The sequence below is a fragment of the Lepisma saccharinum genome, chromosome 2 (assembly GCF_977018435.1).
Source record: "Lepisma saccharinum chromosome 2, izLepSacc3.1, whole genome shotgun sequence".
Classification (NCBI taxonomy): domain Eukaryota; kingdom Metazoa; phylum Arthropoda; class Insecta; order Zygentoma; family Lepismatidae; genus Lepisma; species Lepisma saccharinum.
Genome location: NC_139230.1, coordinates 55,541,042 through 55,562,165, shown reverse-complemented (window position 1 = coordinate 55,562,165; position 21,124 = coordinate 55,541,042). Strand labels below are relative to the sequence as shown.

General features: G+C 39.6%; 3 protein-coding genes across 3 annotated transcripts in view; 1 reads left to right on the top strand and 2 right to left on the bottom strand.

Moving 5' to 3' along the window:
- Positions 1 to 21,124, top strand: part of LOC145984042 (metabotropic glutamate receptor 5-like) — a 205,724-nt gene that overhangs the window by 3,901 nt on the left and 180,699 nt on the right. The gene's annotated exons all lie outside the window — the stretch shown is intronic.
- Positions 7,473 to 8,510, bottom strand: LOC145982145 (uncharacterized). The gene has a single exon (XM_083115716.1). The coding sequence runs from the start codon at positions 8,508 to 8,510 to the stop codon at positions 7,473 to 7,475; it is 1,038 nt and encodes a 345-aa protein (XP_082971842.1).
- LOC145982140 (uncharacterized) lies at positions 8,686 to 11,712 on the bottom strand. Its single transcript, XM_083115709.1, has one exon. The coding sequence runs from the start codon at positions 11,710 to 11,712 to the stop codon at positions 8,686 to 8,688; it is 3,027 nt and encodes a 1,008-aa protein (XP_082971835.1).

The following is a 21,124-nucleotide window of genomic DNA, read 5'->3' as shown; positions in this document are numbered from 1 at the left end:
AGTCCTTATTTTGTCACTTTTTTCTGCTTCGGACTTTCTTTTTTTAGGAATGTTGGGCCAAGGGGGGTTATGACCCCCACCAACCCCTGTTCGGCACGCCACTGGGAACTATTGTAAATCGTTTTGGTGTTCATTAAGTTTTAGATGTCAAAGGAAGCGGCGATCTTTATATTGTTAGATTGAAACTATATATATATATATATATATATATATATATTTAAAAAATATTGCAATGTGCATGAAATTTCCCCACCCCCTTTCCACCTTTGCATTTCGTTGAATTCGAACACTGATCGGGGATTGCTATTTGCTCTGTGTTAAGGGAAAATTAATTTTTAGCTTTAGATGCTTCGCCCCTTCCTCCCCTAATTATCGAATTCTTATGCAGGAAACAGTGGCTTAGCTATTAATTTTCTGTAATTGCTAATTTGGTTGAAGCTAAGTTCCACCATCGTGGCTTAGGTTTTACCCATCAGGGGTATACACGCGGGGTGTATACGCTACCGAGAGTTCCGGGTTCGAGTCCTGACCTGCGTATGGGCGTTCCTTTCTGAGTGCCCACCTTCATCAATTGAATCAAATCGTCATTCATGTCGCGATAATCCGAAAGTGGCAGGAAAATGGAGTACAAAAACTTAGCCCACTTGTAGACTTGGGAGCGTAAGTGTCGATGCCTTTGTATCATGGGGGAGGGGGGGAGGTATGTTTAAAGATTACTCCAATATCTTACAGGTACGTCCAGAAGAAAATTGTCGTTGATAGGAACTTACTGAAAAATACGCTGGTATCTCTACAATTTGCATCCAATCATGAAAAACATTACATTTTTTATTTACTGTTCTTTAATATTTTACCAGTACCAGTACCTTGTCTTCCTATAAATGGGAAATAATTTACATACTTTTTAGAATGTGCTGTAACGATTCCATAACTACGGAAATTTGCTCCTGACTGTACATAATACATTTCTCCGGAATTTTGGGAGGGGACACGACCCCCCCACCCCCGTTAATGATGATCGTTAACCAAAGTTAACTTATGAAATATATATACGTTGTCCAGTCATCTCTTTTCTAATTTTAGGGCTTGCCCGATAACGTCGTCCCGGGTTCAATAACCAGTGGTGACACGTAGTGGTTCGCATTCCACTTTGAACTGTAAGTCCAGTCCCGATTAGCCTATCTGTGCATAAAATGTACTTAAGAACTCAAACCCTTCTGTAATTTGCACCTATCCCCCCCCTTTCCCACGACCGACTCCCTGGGTGTTAGTGGCGTACCCAACGTGGGTTAGTGGCCCAGTATTCCTAAAAGAAAAATGAACGTCAAAGACAGGAACAGATATCAAAATTAGAACTGGCTACTAAAAACAAGTATACGTAATACCCCCCTTAGGAAATGTTGGGCACGGCACTGCTGGGTGTGTTGTTTACCGAAGTAGGATCAAAATTGAGATTCGGAACCTAAATACCTATTCGAAGAAATTTGTTATTTAGTATTGTACAATAGGAGCACCACCTCTCGACTGCCTCTCTACGTAACAGTACATTCGTTGTCAAAATAAGGCTGTTCCTTTAATGACTACTTACTTTAACACTTGACTCACAAAGCGCTTCTTTGTGTCCGTAAGATGCGCTTCGCTGTAGGACAGTATGTTCTTAGAATGTTGGGAGCACAGCCTTCATTCGGTTTGAACTTGGTGTGCGTTTTTGTAGGTCATGAATCTTGATTTTTCTCGAAGATAGCGGTACAACGGTTAGGCACGGAAGATGAATATTTTAAGGCGGGGATTATTGTTACGTTGAATCTCGGAAATTTCAGAGGTGTTGCTTCTGCTTCCTGGCACTTGGGACATCATTACTGACAATTAGGGCGGCTAGCAAGTTGATGAAGAGTCATGTATTTATTCTGGGCCCGAGGACAATGCTAAAATCTGATAGTAGTCAGTTTTCCTTAAATTAGAACCAGAAAACATTGTTTTTATTTTGATTTTTTTTTTAGCATTTTCGGCCTTTTTTGCTTTTAGGTAATTTTTCAGTATTTTGTGTCGTTTTTCTTGCATTATCACCCTTTGTGAGGTTTTTCTCTTGCTCCATCTCTGTTACTTCACAAATTTTAAACTTATTTGCTAGTATAACTTCTTAACTACGCCATTAATTGAAAATATGGTGAATTTAAAAGCACAATATTATTTTTAATTGAAATCTAATGGATTCAATACTTGTGGTAAATTTATTTTTCCTCCAGTTAACTTAATATACTTTGGGTTAAGCCTACTTTGAGGTTCCTTTGCTGGCTACTATTATCGCTTTAATCCGTGGCTTTAGAGTGAAATTAGTCACTACATAAGGAATATAATCTCATGTACGCGAAACACAACTATATTTTTAGATGCTGACCGCCTACTCTAAGGATATAAATGACTTGCACAGAAAAGAAGCTTGGTTGATTGATTGAGTTGTTGTTTGAAGTCCACTTTATGCACAGTAAGGCTAATTGGGACTTGGCCTACAGTTTAAAGTGGGATCCGAACCACTATGTGCAGAAAAAAAGCTTGAGGTGTATTTGATGTAACTTTGAAGTAAAGAAAAAGAAAAAAATCTACGTTAGCACTGACTACTTAGCTTTACCCCCTTTGCTTCGATAGTTTAAACTTCTAAGCAACGGGTTTTATCGAATTATTCAACTACTTTCTTGTAATTTATAAAAAGAAAATCAAGGTTTCATTTTAAAAGCGAAAATTATTTTTCGTTCATTTTTTAATAATTCTATAGGCCATTTTTTTTTTTTTTAGATTCTTGGAGTCATCAACTTCGGAGCCCTACTGATAATGCTTGCCCATCGATCGGGATTTGTTTTAATTTGCATTTTATCATCGTTGCTTTTCTGACGATTTTGGTTAAAAGCGACGATAAGGACGGGTTTGAAATTGGAGCGAGACTCACAAAGAACAATCATGCCCAGTCCATTACTCGAACTCGAGATCTTCTGTGTCGAAATCGAATGGATTTAAATCGATCCTCAGCATCGGTTAACACAAGTAACTTTCGATTGAGAGGACGTGGTGGACCTGTAAGCGGCTATATTCTGGCCACTCGAATATTAAACACACTTCGTCGTAGCAGATCCTTTTAAACTGTATTATTGCAGACCAACGAGGGCCTGGCGCCTTGATCTTGTTTCGGTGCTGTGCATGTGCTTTTCTGAATGTCCTTTCATGTCCCATCTAATCGCCATTCATTCTCATCGTCGCGATTAACGAAAAAGAGGCAGAGAAACGACGTAAGATAGCCAAATTCAAACAAACTAGAGGGCATGGTATTGGCGATGCCTGCTAGATCAACTTTCTAGACTTTTTAAAAGATACTGATGTCAATATTATCACGAAAAAATTGACCACTTCGGTGGTCGAGCGTGTTCGGTGTTCAACATGTGATCTCGCCGCAGAAGGTTTTCAGTTCGCGTCCCGACATTAGTGTTTTTCATATATATATATATATATATATATATATATATATATATATATATATATATATCATAAATCACCATCCATACTTTGGAGGCACATAGTGGTTCGGATTCCACATTAAACTGTAGGTCCAGTCCCTATTAGCCTTACTGTGAACAAGTGGACTTAAACACCAACTCAAACCATCCATACTTATCGCCCCGATTAATGTAAAGAAGCTGAAAAGTGACATTAATTAACTAAATACAAATAAATGTCTCCGTTTATACAATTCTTGGAGTAATCTGTTCCACATGATATATTGTGCGGTTTTCAGAAACATTCAATTGGTACACTCTTGCCCAATTAAGCTGGCACACCCGCTAATTTTAATAGTGTAATATTATTTTAACACTGCCGGCCTCCGTGGGGAGTAGTTAGCACAGCGCACTACTACTCCAGTGGTCCCGGGTTCGAGTCCCGGCATGGGTGTTCTTTATGAGTGCCCTTTCATCATAAATTCACCGGTCTGTATCAAATAGAAGTGCCCCCATAAGAACATAATTAATTGGAAATAAAATCAGGCCTTGATTTAGGAAGGGTGTGTGCAGATTCTGCAACTCCAGGTCTCCACTTGGGAAAAATTGCAAGAGGTCCCTAAAATTGAGAGAACAAGATTTCAAATGTGGTAAAAATACAAAAAATATATAACTAACCATCTAACATAACGTGGCCCAAATATTTTAATTAAATTGCGTAGGGGAGCATGGTCTTCTACTTATATAAATCCAGGTCTGGACAAATTATTATTTCTACCATCCAATTTTGTCAATGGACTAAGCCCCTCTACAAAATTTCTGGCGACGCCAATGAATCTGATGTTGGTTTTCTGTGCTACACGAACATCTGGAAATCTGATAGGGGCTTTCTGTGCCGAAAGCATGTACAGTCATGGACACTTCTGGGTTGTAACGATTCCATTGAAAGTGAATGTAATTGTTATAACACAGAAGTGTCCGTGACTGTACAGTCAACGGCAAATATGATTTCCCGTCACTATGTTAATTCATTATGCTTTCCGCAATGTGGCGTTCAAGTATTACAGAAACACGACTAAGCAAAGGACAATCTCTGCACCAGCACAAGTGCAATTTAATTCCATTGAAACACATAGATCGCTGATGAAAATACGGCCAGAATTCTGGAGTCGAGCTGCTTCTCCCGCCGCGGACTACACGCGTTGTCTCAGCTTTGTTTCTGGTTAACTGAAGGCGGCGCCATTGCCCATTAAATTAAAATGATGCGTAGCAAACATATTGGTTTTCCATGTAGACCCAACAATGAGAAAAGGAGATTGATCTCATTTTTTACCCATTGGACGCGTGGTTATTAAAGCGCAACTTCTCTACGCATCATTAATCCTGAGATTCAAGTTAACACAGGACGCAGAGGATGAGTGGACGCTTTTTTGCTACCTGGGAATGGTAGGCCATTGGCCTATTAAATGTGCAAAGAGGATAAAGGATTATCGATTGTTAGGTGCGTAACTTCTGCCATCATTTCAAGTGTTTTTCTTTTCTTCTTCCTTGAATCCCGGTGAACGTTGATTTTATGAAAGTCCATGTCTGTTTGTTTTTGTTTTTTTTTGTTTTTTTTCCTCCTCCTCCTCCTCCCATAATGTAGATGTAACATTTGCAAGGATTTTTACATCCATCTTAACACCGACAATGTGGTAGCCGAGATCCCGGGTTCAATTCCTGATGTAGGCACGTTGGACAATTGTTCGAATTCCATAACTGTAGGTTCAGCCTCGATTAGCCTATGTAAGCATAAACTGGACTTTAAATTAACTTTGCCAAAAACAGAGCAGGTTTTATTTACGAATATATTTTATATTCCTCTGGCGTATGTAGGATTATTTTGGAGAGAGTTGAGGGTTTCTTGTTGATTAACGTGTTGGTGTTGACTACTGCCGGATTGCGCACACTTTTCAGGTTTTAGCAGTGGTATCTGATAAGTCGTTGACAAGCTGTCACAATGTACTGGATTGCGCACAAAAAATGAAGGGATGTTGTCAGATGTAAAATGTTCTCAAGCCGTTCTCACTTCTGTTGTGTTTGTTTGTGTGTGTGTGTGGACTTACACGTGTTTTTGCAGTCATTTACCTAACCTGAGTTTGAGTAAATTGGTATGATTTACTTACTATTTTATTTCTAATTTCTCTCTCTCTTCTTGTCTAAAGGAAAAAAAAACAGTTTTGCGCACAGACTTTAAAGCTATCAAAGTGGCAACGTTCGATCAAAATCTGTTTGCAAAACAGGTCAGTGAGATTTGTACCCAATCCTGGATCTAAAGTGTTCGAAATTCGGTTGCGGCGGTTGGTTTTCTGTGTGGCCCACAATATCCGCGCTTGCATCAAATTAAACAATGTAATTAAAAGTGCATATAGTATATAAATATAGTGCGTTACTTTATAAGAATTTCTTGTCCTCCCCGATGGCGCAGTGGTAGCGTCGTCGCCTTGTAATCAAGGGGTCTCGGGTTCGATTCCCCGTGGAGGCACTTAGTGGTTCGGATCCCACTTTAAACTGTAGGTCCAGTCCCGATTAGCCTGTGTGTGCATAAAGTGGACTTAAATCAACAATTCAATCAATTCAAGCATGGTTATTTAAATCTTTACTCTATACTCAGTACCTGAACATCATGTCAATTTTGAATGGTCTTAAAACAAAATGTATATTGGATGATATCAGTTCCATTCGGATGACGTTTAAACTTTCAGACTTTGTAGCGATTTATTTTACCTGCCCGCTCTGAAGACCTTCGATTTGTTCATTTCATGGCCCATGACGATTTTATATTAGGTAAAGTAATTGTTGCTTGCCTTAGCGCAGCTGGCGATGCTCACTCGTCTACGCTTTCTTAGTGAATATTATATCGAGCCATGTCCTTTTTGCAGTAACACAATGCTGGTGAGCGGGGTGTTAAAATGATGTAACTAGATAGATACATCCTGTCACGTGTTTATGATGGAGAGTTACGGTTAGTGACTGCAATTAGGATAAATCACTGCTATGTTTCAGCTAGTCCCCTCTGCTTTCTTCAGTTATGTAATAGCCAAGTCCTACTCATTCGCATCAGAATGTACCACGTCTTCGGCCTTCAAGTATGGAAATGTGGTGGCTGCGCCGAGTGTTTACACTCGAAGCCTAATTTGTGCACAGCAGCGGTGGCAGGTAAGGTCGAAAATGTCAATGTAAGCATGACAAAAGGTTTTGGCTGCTGGGAATATCGATGTATCGAAAACTGATGCATTTTTTAAAAAAAATATAGCATAGCAAATATACAAGTAAGGCTTTCCAATCCAGAAATGATACAAGGAGGTCTTCCTGCAAGCGAAGGTATTATACTCTGTCCCGGAAAGTACCTTGGATTTGGCGCTCTCTTGTGAGTGTCCTTGTATCCATTTAATCTAATCATTCATCCTCATCATAATGCCTCGAGTCTTGCAAACAAGTGGTCCGGGTTCGATATTCAGTGGAGGCACATTGTTTGCGATTGCCGTAACTGTTTCACCATACTGATTTTTGCACGGATGCAGTAGACGTTTTTTCTTGTAAATGCTATATTTGAAGAATACACATGATTACCTACACAAACTAACAACGTCGTCGCCTTGTAATCAAGGGGTCCCGGGTTCGATACCCGGTGGAGGCACAAGTGGTTCGGATCCCACTTTAAACTGTAGGTCCAGTCCCGATTAGCCTTACTGTGCATAAAGTGGACTTAAAACACCAAATCAATCCAATCCAAACTAACAAGTACAACTAGATTGTGTTCCCGCAACACACACGCACGTCTTCGTAGAATGTTCCACTGCTGCCGACTGAGACTGTCTTGAGGCAGTGTTGCCAACTGTTCACGCCGCTTCACTGGCGTGCTGCAAGTCCCACTAAATTACACTGATTAATGATTAAAACCTGAACATTCTCCCCCTCCTTGATTTACTAAATCAACATAAAACACTACAACAAATTATTTCTCTGTTGGAAAGGGATGAGTTTATGAATTGGTCTTTTAAATGTACCCTGAGCAGTGCGAACGTTCACTACTCTCACAAGTTTATCAGATCCTGTGTAGACCTCTTCGATGACTCCAGTCTTCCATGTGAGGGGTGGAACATGGTCTTCCTTCATTAGCACCACCATCCCTGGTCGGAGATTGGGTTTGGTTGTTGTCCATTTGGTTCTCTGCTGCAGGTTGTTGAGATAGTCCCTGGACCGCCGCTGCCAGATGTGTTGGTAGATCCGTTGAATCCGTTGCCACCGATCCAGACGATTTTCTGCTATATGTGTTACATCAAGCTCGGGAAAGGATGTTAGAGGACTACCTGTTAGTAAATGACCTGGGGTGAGATAACTATTGTCAGTAGGGTCATTGGACATAGCAGTGATAGGACGTGAATTTAAACAGGCTTCGATTTGACAAAGCAAAGTTAAAAGTTCTTCAAATGTGAAGTGCTGATTTCCAGCTGTTCTTCTTAAGTGGTATTTCATTGATTTTACCGCTGCTTCCTGCAGGCCATTGAAATGGGGCGGATGTGGAGGTATGAAATGCCATATGAATTCTTCTGATGCTGCATACTTGTGTATTTCAGTCTTGAATTCTTGAGACTCAAACAGCTGACGCAATTGTTGTAGTTCTCTGTAAGCTCCAACGAAGTTTGTTCCATTATCGCTGTATAAATTTCTACATTTTCCCCTTCTTGAAGTAAATCTCCTTAGAGCTGCGATAAAGGCAGATGATGTTAGATCTGAGACTAATTCTAGATGTATAGCCTTTGTAGTGAGACAGACGAAGACTGCTACATAACGTTTTCTCGAAATCTTGCTTCTTGCATTTCCTGATTTCACATTAAATGGACCAGCATAATCCACTCCTGCATTGAGGAATGCTCTACCTGGTTGAAGTCTTGTTGAATGATGCTCTGATGGCAATATAAGTTGGTGTTTGCTCTCATAGGGTATTTGAGCATTTTGTAGTCTCCCACCTACTCTAAGCATGTTGTTTTCGTCTATGAATGGATAGAGACTTCTTAATGGACTATCCCTTGCCACTTGTCCATTGCGTTGAAGCTCCTGGAATGCTTCTCTGAAAACATCTTGTTGTGTTGCCTTGATTATTGCTGCCAGGCTGAGTCTCAAATCGTTTGCTGTTATCTGCTCTGTTTTCTTGTTCTCACGATTCTTTGTGTTGTGAATGAAACGGTGGCAATAGGCAATGACTAACTAGTTTCGATAATGACGAAAATTTGTGGATGAAGGTCGTCGATGGAACTTGAATGACTAGTGATGTGACCCCCTTTCTTTCTTCTGTAACTTCTTCTTTCTCTGTGTGTGACGAAGAATTTGGCCATGAAGAAGATTCTTCACTCAAGAATGTGGGTCCATTCCACCACAGTGTATTGTCTTGCAATGTGGCCGGTTCTACACCTCGAGATACAAGGTCCGCAGGATTGTCATGTGATGACACGTGTCTCCATTGTGAAGGACTTGTTGAATCTTGAACTTGTGCCACCCTGTTGGCGATAAAAGTTTTCCACTTGGTTGGCGGCGATGACAGCCATGCTAGGACTATCTTAGAATCTGTCCAAAAATATACTTGACTGATTGCAAGATTGAGTACCGCTAATACTTTCTTCATTAATTTGGCAAGTAAAACTGCTCCACATAGTTCCAGACGTGGAAGTGTAACCTGCTTTACTGGAGCCACTCTTGATTTGGCGCAAAAAAGTTTAACTGCAACATCACCACTTCTGTTTGTTGACCTAACGTAGATTGCTGCACCGTAAGCCTTTGTACTGGCATCGCAGAACCCATGAAGCTGTATGTCATTGATTTTTCCTTCAATCAAGATGAATCTACCGACTCGTGTATCATTGATGCGTGGTAGGTTTCTATACAACTGCAACCACTGCTGCAATAACGTCGGTGGTAAGTTCTCGTCCCAATCGACGCGTTGAAACCACAACTGTTGTAGAAATGCCTTGAAACTGATGACTACAGGACTGACCAATCCAAGAGGATCGAATATTGAAGCGATTATTGACGTTACTCTTCTTTTGCTTATTTCTGCTGCGTGGGCAGATGTTGATGCTGCCTTGTTGGCGATTAAGAATTTGTCTGTGCCTGGATCCCAGAGTAGACCAAGAGTTTTGACACCTTTATCCTTATCTAACTGAAGTGGTAACTGCACTTCTCTGTGGCTGTGAGGTACTGCCTCTAAAAGTGCGGGATGGTTAGAACACCATTTTCGAAGATTGAAACCGCCACTTCGTAGAAGATGGATTAATTCTTCTTGTAATTTCAGTGCATCCTCTACACTGTCACTGCCTGATAAACAATCATCCATGTACATATCTTCCCTTACAGCTCTTGCTCCATTCGGATACACGTGTTGTTGCTGTTCGGCTAGCATTTGCGTACACGCTGTTGCAAGAAATGAAGCTGGTTTTGTGCCATAAGTCACCGTTAAAAGTTCATAAGTGTCTACTGGTCTGTCTGATGAGTATCTCCAGAATATTCTCTGCAATGGTAAGTCGTCTTCATGCACCATAATTTGGCGGAACATTTTCTCCGTGTCTGCCGTAAATGCTATGCTGTGTGTGCGAAATCGTAGAATGATGGAGTACAGATCTTGTTGCAGAATTGGACCTGCTAGTAAAATGTCGCTAAGTGAGTTTCCAGATGTAGTTTTGGCGCTGGCATCATAGACAACTCTGGTCTTAGTTGTGCTGCTGTCTGGCTTGAATACTGGATGATGAGGCATGTAGAATACTTGTGTGTCATCCTTGACTGTGTCTGATTCTAACTTTCTCATGTGTCCTAAATTCTCGTATTCCTTCATGAAGTTATTGTAATCTTCTTTCAGAGCTGGCTGCCTCTTCAATCTTCTCTCCAGTTGTTCCAGTCTACTCATGGCTTGCTGAGTTGAATCTCCTAAGTGTGGATGATTTGGGCGTTTAGGTAGACGTACTATGAAACGACCAGATTCGGAACGCGTTGTATTTAATTTAAAGTGCTCTTCACATAGCTCTTCTTCCTTAGATCTGTGTGGTGACTCTATTCCTTCCAACTCCCAGAAGCGTGTAAGTTGTTTTTCCAGACTGTCATCTGTTCTTACAAAACATGCAGTGATTGATGAGTTGCATTCTTGAGGCATGGATCCACCCAGTATCCATCCAAGTTGCGAATCTTGCAGAACAGGGTAATTGCCTTCTCTACTTAGACGTTCTGGCTTCAGTATGGAGTAGAAAAGCCCTGCGCCCAAAAGAATGTCTATCTTGCCGGGTTTGTTGAATGTGGGGTCTGCCAGTGCGATGTCCGTTGGAATATTCCATGTATCGTAGTTTATGTGCTCTGCAGGCATATCCCCAGTGATTTTTGGCAGAACTGAACAAGAGATTGTAGTGAAGAAGTCATTCGCGAGTGATGAAATGTTCACATTCACACTGAAGCGAGTTTCCGACTTTGAGTTATTTATCCCATTAATTGGAATGTACGCCCTTTGTTTCTTGAGACGCAGTCTTTGTACGGTTTCCTCCGTTACGATGTTTGATTGACTTCCATTATCTAGTAAGGCACGACATGTGACCAATCTTCCGTCCTTATCCTTCACTTGTACCAAAGCAGTTGAAAGTAGAACATGCGATGTGTGTCTGGTCTTGAAACTGCAGTATGATGCTTGCGTATTCTCCCGATTGTGAGTCTCACTCTCCGCCACTGACCCTTGGGTGTCGGTGTGTCTGTTCTGTATTTCCCTTCGAACAGCACCGAGCTTCCGTTGATCATCGTGCAGCAAAGTGTTGTGCTTCTGTGAACACGCTCTGCAATTGCCTGATTTACAGTCCCTGCTTCGATGTGGCTTCAAACAGTTCCAACACAACTTGTTTTCACGCACACACTGTCTCCTTTGATGTACATTTGCACTGAGAAAACCTGGGCATGCATACAGAAAATGAGAAGGCTGTTGTTTACAATACAAACATGCATTTGATGAAGAAGCCAAATATGAATGTGACTGCTGTGTAGTTTTGTTTTGTTTGGTCCTTGTGTCACTGAATTTATTATCCCTTGGTGTCTGGCTGATTTGCGGTTTGATAGTTTCTAGAGCTTGACATTTATGCTCGAGAAATGTAAAGAATTCTGAGAGTGGTGGGAAGTCTTGCTCAGTGTGAGTTAATTCCCAATCACGTCTTGTTTGCATGTCTAATTGAGATACGAAGTGCTGCAATAATACTACATCCTCTAAAGGTTGCGACAACTGTAATGCCTTTAATGCCGAAAGATTGCTTGTAATGGTATTTGCGAAGTGACGAAAATCTGACGCATTTTCCCTACTAACTGAGTGAATGTGCAAGAGTTCCTTTATGTGTGTTGCCGCTATGAGCTTCTTGTGTTCATAGCGCTGAACTAGCTGTTCCCAAGCAATTGTGTAGTTGCCTTCAGTTATTGGCAAATTATGGATTAAGCGTAGTGCCTGACCCTTCACAGCTGATTTCAAATAATGGAATTTCTGAATTGCAGATAAGGTGTTATTATTGTGCACTAAGGCTACAAATGTATCCGAAAACCCTAACCATTTGTCGTAACTACCATCAAAAGTAGGAAGAGAAATCGAAGGTAGCTTGAGCTGGTTGTCTTTATTTGTAAATTTCTGATCAGCTGATCAGCTGTTTAGAAATTATGTTTTGCATTTGAACCTTTATTTGAAAGTACAACTCTTCAACTTCAATGCGGTAAGTTTCATGTTCTTCTGACTCGTCGTCTTCGAGTTCTAGCTGTGTTTGCACTTCATTGAATTTTGCCCAAACATCTGATAAATACAGAGCACGGCATTTCACCTCCTTAATATTTTGAGTTTCCTCAAAGTTCTGAATGAATTCTAACAAACGTGTAAGTTGCTCCTTTACAACTCCGCGCTGTCGTGTTAATTTCTTTCGTGCTTCTTGATTCATTGTAAAAGGAAGGGAAAGAAACAAGAGGGAAGGAATTGAGCTTGTGTGGGTGTTGTGTTAGCAGAAATGACTGACTGACCTTTGTACAGCTGATTGCCGCTCCTGACTCCAGACGTCAACAAGGCTGCTCGGAGCTCCGTTGTTGATAGTGGCTGCAACACGAGAAGAATTGCTGGCCGCGACGAAATGAACTGCGCGCGAAATGTGCCACGCCCGAAATGTTCATGTAACTTTCTCAGTTCCTGTACTGAGAAATATACGTATGCTGCTATGTTCAATGTATGTAATACACAATAATGATGCTGTTCACTGTGTGTAATACACTAACCGAATGTACAGAGTGTGTTCTTGAAGCGACACGCACATAACTGTACTGCAATGACTGTTTTTCACATCACAAACTACGCACTTGATAACGTCCACAATGGCATCCGGCCCGGAGGACCATAAATGTTTGCGATTGCCGAAACTGTTTCATCATACTGATTTTTGCACGGATGCAGTAGACGTTTTTTTCTTGTAAATGCTATATTTGAAGAATACACATGATTACCTACACAAACTAACAAGTACAACTAGATTGTGTTCCCGCAACACACACGCACGTCTTCGTAGAATGTTCCACTGCTGCCGACTGAGACTGTCTTGAGGCAGTGTTGCCAACTGTTCACGCCGCTTCACTGGCGTGCTGCAAGTCCCACTAAATTACACTGATTAATGATTAAAACCTGAACACACATACTGGCTCGGATCAGACTTTAAACTGTAGATCCTGTCACGATTAGCTTTTCTGTGCATAAAGTGGACTTAAAAAGAACACAATTATTCATCCTCATCGTCGCAGCTACCCAAAGTTGCCGAAAAGCGACGAGGGATAAGAAAAAAGGATTTAAGAGGTGACATTCTGAGAAGACACACAAGGATCAACCTAACTTCCCCGTAGTACATCTCTGTAACTACTTCTTGGAGGCCAAAGAGTCTCTTGCCAGGATAATCCTCTGTGGGATCGTGTTGTCCCATTTGTCCTTATGCCTTAGTTTGTAACTTCAGAAGCAGTATGGTTTTAGTTGTTGTCAGTAATATATGACAATATTCGTTTTAGCAATTGTCTTAGGAAGTTATTAACAGCGTATTTTACTCTCTTGTTCAAGCCCTGTGGTTCTCAGTTTTGTTCTAGTTTAGGGGCTTATCCTCGTATTGTGTAACTGGCAAAGACACCCTGTGCGCTGATGTACCCATAATTTAAAATTAAAAAATATATACGAAGAGAAAGAAAATAATATGGAATAAAATTATATTACCTCGCTTTACTCAGTGTATTATTCCTGAAAATGAGAATGTATGATGATCCCATACATAATTTAGTTGCCAATAACCTTCCCTATGCGGTTATATAAGATTGATTGATTTGATTTATTTTACTTCGCTTTCTTGCCACTTTTGGGTAATCGCGAAGATGAGGATGAATGGTGAAAAGATGATATGAATGAAGGGACAATCACAAACATATATGGACAGCACAGTACGAGCCGCACAGAGAATTATACTGGCTGCGAATCCAGATGCCGGAGGCTTTCTAGTCTGCAAAATATAGTCCTGGGCGTACTACATGGAAGAGAGGTTAACATGTGGGTGTCTTCAGGAAGTGTCACCTGTTGCACGCCGCAGTTTTATAAGAAAAACTCCATCTTATTCCAAGCCAATATGGAAAAATATTTTCGGGCATATCTTGGTCTAATCTGATAGGGCAGAATATTGCAACAACTTACACTACAACGCTTTCGTAACGGTTAACGATATGTACAAATTTGGTAATATTGGATGTGTTAACTATGTTATATAATACAATGGCACATTAAACGAACGGAAAACACAAGGGCTAAGAACATTGACACTGAACAAGATGCTTTTGGAATTGTATGGGAATTTGAGAGATCAAATATACTTATTCCTTGCACGCGACGGTAAGCATTTGTCTTGTTATTTTTAAATTCAAAATATCAAATAAGAAATGTCTGACATCAAAACTTATTTGTTTTGTGTGGATAGATTACCAGTTAGTGGCTATAATGATTTAAAATCAGTTTACCAGTGTTGCGCTGTCCCTGCATAAACACAATAGAGAACATTTGGCCAACAAAAAGGTATTCTGATTATAACACGGGAATAATTTTGATCTAAAAAATATATACCTAAAATGTTGTTTTGTGACATTGGTGAACATTATTGGAAATATTTAACAGAATACATGCTCGAATATTAATTCAGGCAGAATCTTTATTTCCTTCATATTTTGAGAAATATTTCTAAGGTTACATAATTATTGTATTGCACGTGAAACATGTGCCTAATTGATCACCAAACTCCAGCTCTTTTCGAAGAGAAGCTTTGGGATATAGGAAGTAGAAATTTCAACAAAGAGTACATGCAGGAACTGAAATATGCAAGATTTTCATTAGTGAGCATGAGTACAGGTGAAACGTTTTCATCTGAGCTTGTATACGACTGTCACAAAGTTGGACATATATATTTTATGTAGCATTTTATTCTTGCATTGGACGAGATAACACTTCAACGGTTCAGCGAACCTCGTAAAAGGGATGGAGACAGCAGTTGTCAACATTGTGTCGAGTGTTAAAGACATCTCTGAAAGTAATGAGCCTGCTTTCTAAAGGAATTCCAGATCATGTAATCAAATCATTTCTGTATTCATGATATGTACCATACTATCAAATGTTGCTGCTTAAATGGAAAGCACTGTCATCAACTATTGCGACATTGTGTTAAAATGCCTGTAGCGATATTACGATAGTATATTGGAAACTCTTTACGACACTTACACGTGCTATTTCATGTTAATTTGCATGGCGTGTGTACAAACGTCGTCACGAACCATTGCAGAAGATACATAAATGGTTTTGAAAATAGCCTGACATCCAGTTTCAATGTAATAACGCACACGCACGCTACTATTAGAAAAGTAGTCAACATTTTTTGACTGTTCCTTTTACTTACTTCGCACTACCACTACTACACTAAACAATAATATTTTATTGTTCAGTTAACTTCTTTAACCGCAATTGGTCTACTATTAGTTATTTAGAAAAGTAAAGTTAACAGTAGATGGAAATCCCATTGAGGAAACTTGTTGTCGCTCTCTGTGTGGGAATTGCTGGTAAGAAAAGTTGTCCAAAGTTTGGTGTTGATCACATCACGTATGGCAACCTCAAGAGAATTGATTTTATTTTATATTATACTCGTACTTAGATCAACTTAGTGTAGGATATTTAAATGAATTCCCTTGGAAATGTGTAACATAATACAGACTGTCCAGAAATATCCTCCTCATCCATAAATCTACTCGTCGTTAATTGTCAACGCTACGGCTAATTTAAGAGAGCAAACAAACGACTCTAAATTAACAAAATGCGAAGCAATCGAATGGCTCTGATCTGATAATATAAGGTAGTGAATACGCCACGTTAAGGGGTTCGGATTTTTTACCTTTTTAGTAAATGAAAAAATAGCATATGTGTCTTTTTGAGTAATCATTTCCATGTTTGAAACATATTACAATGTTGTAGACCATCTCACTGATTTACCCAAGGCAAGTGAGAAAATGTGTCACAAGGTGGCATATTTACAAATACCGGCAGGTAAATACGCCAGGGTTATAATAGTACTGAAACGTTATAAATACACATAATAATGTTTATTGAATGAAAGCATTATCATCAAATTGCGGGCCAAGGTAAAAGTCGAATTTAAATGTGGAAGTTATACAATAAAAGTGACTATAAAACAACATGTAGAAATTTAAAATGTAGATGAGAACAATTTCAAAGATTGAAGACAGCAATAATTCAATATCATTAATTGGAACATTTAGGTCAAATTAATATTAATTTTATATTTCTTAGTGCATTTTTAAATAACAATTTGTAGTTGAAAACTTATTTTTAGTTGAAAACTTATTTTTAAAACATTATTCAATACAAGTAAATTCAGGCAATTACGCCATACCTGGCGTATTTATCTGCATTGCATTCTCATTTCAGGTATCTTACTTGACCCACACACTATTGGATTTTGCTAAAGACAACCCGACAATACAGGGTTGACTTATTTAGCTGCACTGGCGGATTTACCTGCAGTCATGTATGAAAAATAAACAAATAAACAAAGCCGCAAATTCGAACCCCTACTAGATAGGGGAGGGATATTATCGCAAACTTCCGTGGCGGAGTGTTCTTTGTGAATGCCCCTTTATCCATCTCATCACCATTCATCATAATCCCGATTACCCAAAAGTGGCAGAAATAGAAGTAAAATAAGACTCATAATGCTGACAAAGGCAGAATTTGTCAAAGCTAAAGATTGAAACGCCACATTTATGGTGTGCTTATTTGACAATAAATTCTGCCTTGGTCAGCATTTTTAGTGTTTTATTAAACAGGGATTAATAGTGTTACTTAAATAAAAGAAGCTGACCTCAGTAGCACAGTGGCTATCACTGCGCGTTACGATGCCAGAGGTCCTGGTTTCGAATCCCGGCACGAGTGTTCTTTACGTGTGTCCCTTCATGACTTTCATCAAATCATCACTCATCCTCATTTTCGTGATTATCCAAAAGTGGAAGAGAAGCGAAGTAAAGACAAGCCAACTCAATCAATCAATATGGGTTTTATCTCTGAATTTACTTGTACAGTGGTTGTCCGGAGGGATGGTTGGTGTTATATTTCCCCATTGGTCTACATCTCCCAAAGAAAAGAACGCCACGTATAAGAAAAGATAGTAAAATTTAGCCCTGTGCTCCCTTACGAGATTCCTGGACACGCCACTGCGTACGTGTGATCCAAAACGGAAGCATCCTTACGCAACTCAAGGAAATTTTCCTTTCGTACAGCACCTAGCGCTATTTTTTGCTATTAATGCATACGTTTTCCTTGGCAACGATCTGTTTTCCTTCCATTCCAAGTGTGTTATTAGTCACCGCACTACTTGTCAGCCTTGGGGGCAATGGGAAAACCCGGTTTGCCTAACATGCTTTGCCTTGGACATCGGTTGTTTTGCAGAAATTTCTGTTTTTGTGTGATTTTTGTGCTTCTAAAAGTTCGTTAAATTTATTTTCCACAATAATATTCTTAGTTTTCCTCTTTTTTTTAAAAAAAAAAGAGGTGCATATATAAGACGTGGACATAGACCTAAAATAAGCTGTAGGTTTGAAAAAAATGTTTCATTCATGACTCTGAGGCATGCCCATAAAGGCTAAGTTTATTAATGTAAACATGGATGCTAGCTCAATTTAATCTCCTCGTTAATGATACTCAGCATATGGCATGCATGATTCACAATGTTTCCGTAATGTAGCACATTGTAAGCCAACCTATGAAAAGCACAAATTAGTTTGCCTCGTATTGTAAGTCGACATGAAAAGCTTTCATTGGCGTGAAACAATATCATTCTTTTTGCCTTGTTAACTTCGCTATTAGTTTCATTGTTCTGTACCTTATCTGCATGACTAAATACTCATACGTGCTGGTTTGTGTCGATCTTCTGATTCCAATTCTGTACTCGTATGGTGGATAGAGAGTAAGAAAAACTTACAGGAAAGAATTCTAATTTACGGTAACATCTAGCTAGTACGAGCAGATACGATTACATATTCATCGGACTGAATGTCGTGTTTGGTTGAGTACAATTCGATATTAGACATGCATAGAGGCTGTACGTATATATATAATACAATAAAAACTGTCGAAGGGTAACAATTATACCAGTAAAATTACAAGGTTGAAACAAATTTGATCCCTGTAACCATGATTGTAATATCAATTCCATTTGTAGATCAAATAGAATCGAAAAGTTGAACGAACCCTACATGTATCAACTTCCGCATTATTTTCTTCATCTTTCCAAAAATGTCAAAATATCTGCCTGGAAGATAACATGGAGATCCCTGCTTGAATTTAACTCAATTACCCATGCTCCTTCCTTATGAGGAACTCCATACAGAGAAGCAGATGGAAGGGGGGAGGGAATCGTTATGTGTAATATAGATCCTTCATTCAATAACTTGACGTAGTACAAAGGGAAATTCCAAGAACTGCTTTAGAAAATAAATGGGCATGTGAGATTGTTCTTTGCCTTATTAAAAAAGAGTGAGATCTCCCGTAAGTATCCACACCCATGTGTAAATGTTTTGTCTAAAGAGTAATTCAAGTTGAGTGTCAGGGTTCTGACAATATGCAGATATTCATACTACTGTTTGATTTTTTGTTATTGGGTTTCTTTTTGCAGAGTAAGATCGGAGATGATAGGGTTTAGTTTGTAGAAGTAAGGTGGACATGAATAATTATAAGTCTGTTATTGTGAGATAAGGTTCGGTAAGAGGGTTTCAAAACATTGGGGAACAACTGGTCGTTGTTAAACAAAGTTTCTGGGTTTTGGTGTGGTGCAGGTTTGATTGATTGATTGAATTCGTCATTTTCGGTGCATCAGCACTTAAGCTATTTTGCACCCGTCACATTACCCGGGGTCCAGTCCCTTACTATAACTAAAATATAACTAACATAACAGAAATGTAATGTCGGACTAAAATATTTTTACTTGAGTTAGAAGCTGAGGCTGTAAAGGGACACTCAGCACACATAAGGACAAGACACAGGACAACACACACACACAGCCATACAAGGATTACACTGGCCGTCGGTCCAGACGCCAGAGCCTCGTTAGTATGCAAAATGCAGTCCATGGTGTACTACGTGGAAAGGTCACTCCCTTTCACACCGGGGTGGTGTAGGTCCAGTCCCGATTAGTCTATCTGGACATAAAGTGGACTTTCTTTGTGTCTTCTCACCAATGCACATTCTCATAATCACGAATTGTTAAAGGGTTACACTAATTCTTATGGTGTCAAATCAATTCAAAGCGACGTAAAATTATCAAAATTTTGTGACTAGAACCTGGACTATATCTCGCTGCGTTGAGCACAATTTTCTTTTTCTAGGGAAGTCAGTTCTTTTTCCATATACCCGTGCCGTTCTGCCACTTCCACTGGTCTTGGAGCTTTTAAATACGAGACTCCTTTGAAGTCCAAAGTGCTTTACATCTCGCATGGCCAAAAATTCCTTTGGAATTTTTCCCACGCTTTAAAGCCATCTGTCTTGCGATGAAAGGCATCCGGAGACTGCAGGATTGAAATCACAGTCGGATATCTGGTTGTACTGCACACGCTCGTTTCTGTCGCTATTTTGCGTCAGGTGGCCACAGGATCCGAGAGTTTGCTGGCAGGATGGGGAGGAGGGGTGGGGTTAAAGGTAAATGCCCACACATAACTTGATCCGTTTCGCTTGTCTAGTTTCTCAAGGTAAGCAGCGTTCCCGACGACACTAAAGTCCCCATGTAGTGATGTCATTTTCGGTAGTTCCGAGTAAAGTCAGGATGTTATTATATGTACTTAACTGGTTTCCCCCCTTTTTTACCAGTTTTCCTTCTGAGTGAACATTTGTTGGACTTGTCATGGTGTCTGTAGTTGGTTTTGTGATTGATATCTTATTAAGCTTTGAACAGTTTTTCTTCTTCAAAGAGAGCTATGCTGTATTTAAACACATTATGGAGCTAAGGAAAAAATACATAGATTACATAGCTTTCTCATGCGAGAAGAGAGCCGCCCCCCGTGGCGGAGTGGTTAGCACATCGCGCTACGACGCCAGGGGTCCCGAGTTCGAATCCTCGTCTGGGCATGGAAGTTTGTGAGTGTCCATTCATCAATTTCATCATATCATCACTCATCCCCATCTTCGCAAATTAGCCACAAGTGGCACAAAAATTGAAGTAACATAAAGCAAATGAATCAATCAATCATGCGAGAAGAAATAACTTTCCCCTGTGGAAAGTTAAGTTATGCAGCAAGATATGCATGTGTGGTTTGGAATGAGTGTCATATGCACTGAAGATGCAAGCATAAGCAGTAAACAACTCGTGGCATAATATTTTATTTAACAAGTTTTCTTTTTAATATATTTACGTTGCTATAACTTGATAAGCTGTGCTGGCCTCCCCGATAGTGTGGTGGATAACGTTGTCGCCTTGTATTCGTAGGATTCTAGGCTCGATTTCAGATGGAGGCACAGTGATTCGATTCCAGTTTGAACTGTAGGTTCAGTCCCAAGTAGCTTATCTAAGCAAAAAATGGCTTTTTTTTCATGATTTTTTTGGTTGCATTCATAGAGAAAGAATATAAAATTTTGCTGACTGCCGATCATTTTGTTGAAATGCCAATTAAAAACTATCTTTGGTTACGTTCGGTGGTGTACGGAGATTGTTGTGCTCTATCCCTGGAGAACTCTTCTAAAATTAAGCGAAATTATACGTTTCCAAAATATCCACTCCACAAAACATGCCTCACATTTACCTCCCCGATTATTTTTTTCTGGCGATGCAAATAACTTTTCGCAATTATCCAGAATCATACATGGACCTCTCCTCAAATAACAGTAAGGCCAAATTGCAGAAATTATCGTTCACTTTATCAGAAAGTCACTCATTTGGGGTACTAATACTATGTTCAAGCAAAAATTTCTGTACACCTTTTTCTTAAACATAGGGTGTTTTGTTACTTCAAGTTACAACATAAGTTTGGTACTTCACTCATTTCGT